The following is a 3,665-nucleotide window of genomic DNA, read 5'->3' as shown; positions in this document are numbered from 1 at the left end:
CCTCCCCCTTGAAACCCAAATTCCTCATCCCCACCCTGGACACCTTCTCCCCCTGACCCCCACCTGCTCCTCGGGCCACACATCCCCTCTTTTCCTGACTGTGCTCAGAGCTGAGCCCCCCCGCCCCGTCTCCCCTCAGGCCAGCCCCCCATTGCTGTGGCCCCTTGAATAAAGAAAGCGTGCCTTACCCTCTTTAACAAGGGTCAGGACTGAATTTTCTTTAACACCTGGCCACAGCCAAGGGGATTTCAACTGTCAATGGCTCTTTGAAAACACCCATCCTCTCCAAGGGGCGGCCTGATGACTTTCCATTCGTTTCTGGAAGGGTGTGCAGGCACACGAGGTGACATTACCTCTACCTATTGTCGTTACCTGCACCTCAAGCATAAGGCCCGGGGTGGAATCATCCAGAATTTCTAATCTTCCCCGTGTGGCCCAAGATCTGCCTCTCCCAAGCTGTCTCAGCAAATGGCAGCTTTGTCTTTCACGCCCTGTGGTTGATCCTTGAACACATCTTGCTGGATCTGCGTTGAAAATTGACACTGAACCTCCTTGCCACCACCCTGGGCTGAGCCACTGGCGTTACCTTGGCCTGGATTTACTCACTAGCCCCTAGGCGGTCTCTATGTTTCCACCCTTCTTAACCTAGCAGCCAGAGAGGTCCTGTTATATCCTAAGTCAGATCACGTCTCCCTTCTGCTCAGAGCTGCTTGAGGCTTCCGCCCTACTCAGGGTAAATGCCATCGTCCTCGTAAGGGTCTGTCCAGACCATGATCTCTCACCGTCTCCCCATCACCTCTGCAACCTTGTTTTCTGCTGTTCTCCTCACCGCCCCCCCCCAAATCGGCTCAGGCCATACTGGTCTCTGAGTTATCACCCTACCTCAGGGCCTTTGCACTGGTGGCTCCCTCTTCCTATAACCTCCTTTCCTGGGATATCCCCATGGCTTGCTCCCACCCTCCTTCAAGTCTTTGCTCCAATGTCACCTTCCCTGTGGGGTCTCCTTGAAACCCCGATTTAAAAATCACAACCTGCTACCCTCACTTCTAGCCCCCTCCCTGCTTTATTTGTCCCCTTGGCTTTTAACACTTTGCGTGCCCTACATCCATAGGTATTAATGTTCACGTTCTCTTCTCTCCCTGGTTCTGAACATCCAGTGGGTGCTCAAGAAGTGGACGAGTGTCTTAGATGGAAATTTCAAATCCCTCTGGGCTTCCTCTGGGTATTTCTGAAAACAATGTGGTCCCTGAGACATATTTCAGTTGGCATCTGTCAGCTCTGAATGCCCGGGACAGAGTTTCCAGCCTGTAGGTCACCGAGTCCCGGCCACACGCACGCCAACCACTGTCACAAGCCTCTCTCGGAGGCACTGATTTTCAAATGCGTGCAGATACTCCTGTGATGAATATTGCATGCCTATTTAAAAGGGACACAGAAGTCCTTGCAACTTTTTGGCCATGATGTATTTTCTCTGTCAACCAATACCCTCAACTCCATCAGTATTGCACGGAGATCCTCTTTGTCAAAAACAGTTGGAAATGCCTCGGAAAGGGGTCTCATGAACAAGATCCCTGGAGACCCCTGGCCATCGTTCATAGGAGTTCCTCCTGCCGGGGACATTGCCCACACTTACTGTCACCCACCCCCGGGGCAGAGTAGCAGCGGCTGACAGGGAGCACAGGTTCACCTACCAGAGAAAGGCAATTCACAATCTGTTAACCTTGAATTCTGCAAGCCCTGCCACAACAGTTCTCAGCTTGGGCAGAATTCAAAGGAGCTCTTGCAATCAACATGCAATTAATTGATGTACACCCTGGGCATCTGGGCCCCATGCACTGCTGGTGTGAAGGAAGTTCAGGTCATCTTAGAGCAGAGGTGGGGACGGGCGTGCTCACAGTCGGGCAATCCCACTGCACAGGAGATCCCGAAAAGCTTTGTGCCAATTTGGCCCACGGGTCTTGGTTCAGATGTTAATCGCAGTGGCTAGCATTTACTGAGCACCTACTACATGCCAAATGTTTTCTTTTTTTTTTTTTTTGCATCATCTCATTACAAGAGCCCCAGAGAGGTGCGACGACTTGTTCAAAGCCCACAGCTGGTGGAGCCCCACGGTCGGCATTCTTGACCATTCTGCCCCGACCCCAACCCTCAAGTTTCTGGGTTGGTGGCCTCTGCAGGGCATCCTTACCTAGCAACTCCAACAACCTCGTGTCTAGACCACCTTGGGTCATGCTGCTCAGGATCTCAAGCGGGGATGGCCCGCAGGAGGAAGTCTCATTTGTCATTCACGACACTTCTTTGCCACCGTGCTTGTCCTTCCGTGCCATAATAGAGAGCCCAGGTGACTCTAGCTTCATCCTGCCAGAGAAGCGCTTCCTGTTGGCTTACACAGTCTAAGGCCCCCCTGGGCGGCCCCCAGGGAAAGCACAAGCCCCAAAGACTCTCCCACCCAGCATTCCTGGTGGGACGCCCCTTCGGATGGGGCCTGGGACTCGAGGTCCGAGCCTGAAGCTCCCTGAAGCCTGAAGCTTTGGGAAGCGCAGAAAACTTTGCAGCTCTGACCCTTCGGGGCTCCTTCCTGGGGCTCCCTCCTGCCGGTCCTTGTCCCTCTTGCGGAACCCGGCACGCTGTACCCTTGCCTCCCCAGGGCAGGGCCTCTCCGGGTCTTGAAGAGGATGCCCCCTCCTGGCCGGTTTTGCTGCCCCACGTCCCTCGCGAGGAGCCTCTTTCTCCGAGAGCGCGCTGCCTGGCGTTCTCCTTGCTTCCCAGCCCCTCCAATCGGGTGCCGGGCTCCTTGGGGGCGTCCCTTCTCTCCGGGTCCCCCGCCCGCGCCCGGCTTGGGGCGCCCCCTCTCCCTGCTTAGGGCGGGCGCCGGAACAGTGTCGCCGGCCGCCTGCAGGTGTCTCCCCACGGAGGGGCGCGCGTCCCTGCGCCGTGGCCGCTGCCAGGCTCCAGCGGCTCCTCGCCGAGGTGCACTCGCGCTCCGGGCTCCGGGCGCGCCGGAGCCGCTCGGCCGCTGCCGCCCGCCCCCCGCGCCCCCCGCGCTCCCCGCGCCGCGCCCTCACCCCGGGGCGGGGGAGGGCATGGGCCCGCGCGGCGTCCTCCGCCGCCGATCCAAGGCGCCCGAGCCCCGGGGCGCGGCGGGCAGCGGCCGCTGACGCGGGGCGCCGGCTGCCAACTTCGCGCGCGGAGCTCCCCGGCGGCGCGGGCGGCATGAAGACGAGCCGCCGCGGCCGAGCGCTCCTGGCCGTGGCCCTGAACCTGCTGGCGCTGCTCTTCGCTACCACCGCCTTCCTCACCACGCACTGGTGCCAGGGCACGCAGCGGGTCCCCAAGCCCGGCTGCGGCCAGGGCGGGCGCGCCAACTGCCCCAACTCGGGCGCCAACGCCACGGCCAACGGCACCGCCGCCCCCGCCGCCGCCGCCGCCGCCGCCGCCGCCGCCGCCGGGAACGGCCCCCCTGGCGGCGCGCTCTACAGCTGGGAGACTGGCGACGACCGCTTCCTCTTCAGGAATTTCCACACCGGCATCTGGTACTCGTGCGAGGAGGAGCTCGGCGGGCTCGGTGAGTGAGCGGCGGCGCCGGCGGCTCGGCTCCCGGCCCCCCTCCCGGGGCTTGCGCGGCCCCCCGCGGCCCGAGCCCCAGCCCCGCGCGCTCCCTCCCC

General features: G+C 60.7%; 1 protein-coding gene across 5 annotated transcripts in view; it reads left to right on the top strand.

Moving 5' to 3' along the window:
* Positions 1-2,733: 2,733 nt before the first annotated feature.
* Positions 2,734-3,665, top strand: part of GSG1L (GSG1 like) — a 206,183-nt gene continuing 205,251 nt past the window's right edge. For 4 of the 5 annotated variants that reach the window (XR_007459522.1, XR_007459523.1, XM_049638472.1 and 1 more), the window contains exon 1: positions 2,863-3,565. Coding sequence is in view for 3 of the 5 variants with exons in the window: in XM_049638472.1 (XP_049494429.1) it covers positions 3,214-3,565 (352 nt within the window). In the remaining 2 variants the exon portion in view is untranslated. Of the gene's footprint in view, positions 3,566-3,665 lie in introns of all 5 variants that reach the window. The other variant, XM_049638473.1, reaches the window with a different exon arrangement.

This window comes from Panthera uncia, chromosome E3 (genome assembly GCF_023721935.1).
Source record: "Panthera uncia isolate 11264 chromosome E3, Puncia_PCG_1.0, whole genome shotgun sequence".
Lineage (NCBI taxonomy): Eukaryota > Metazoa > Chordata > Mammalia > Carnivora > Felidae > Panthera > Panthera uncia.
Note: the sequence above shows the minus strand (reverse complement) of the source record. Positions and strands in the feature narration are given on the sequence as shown.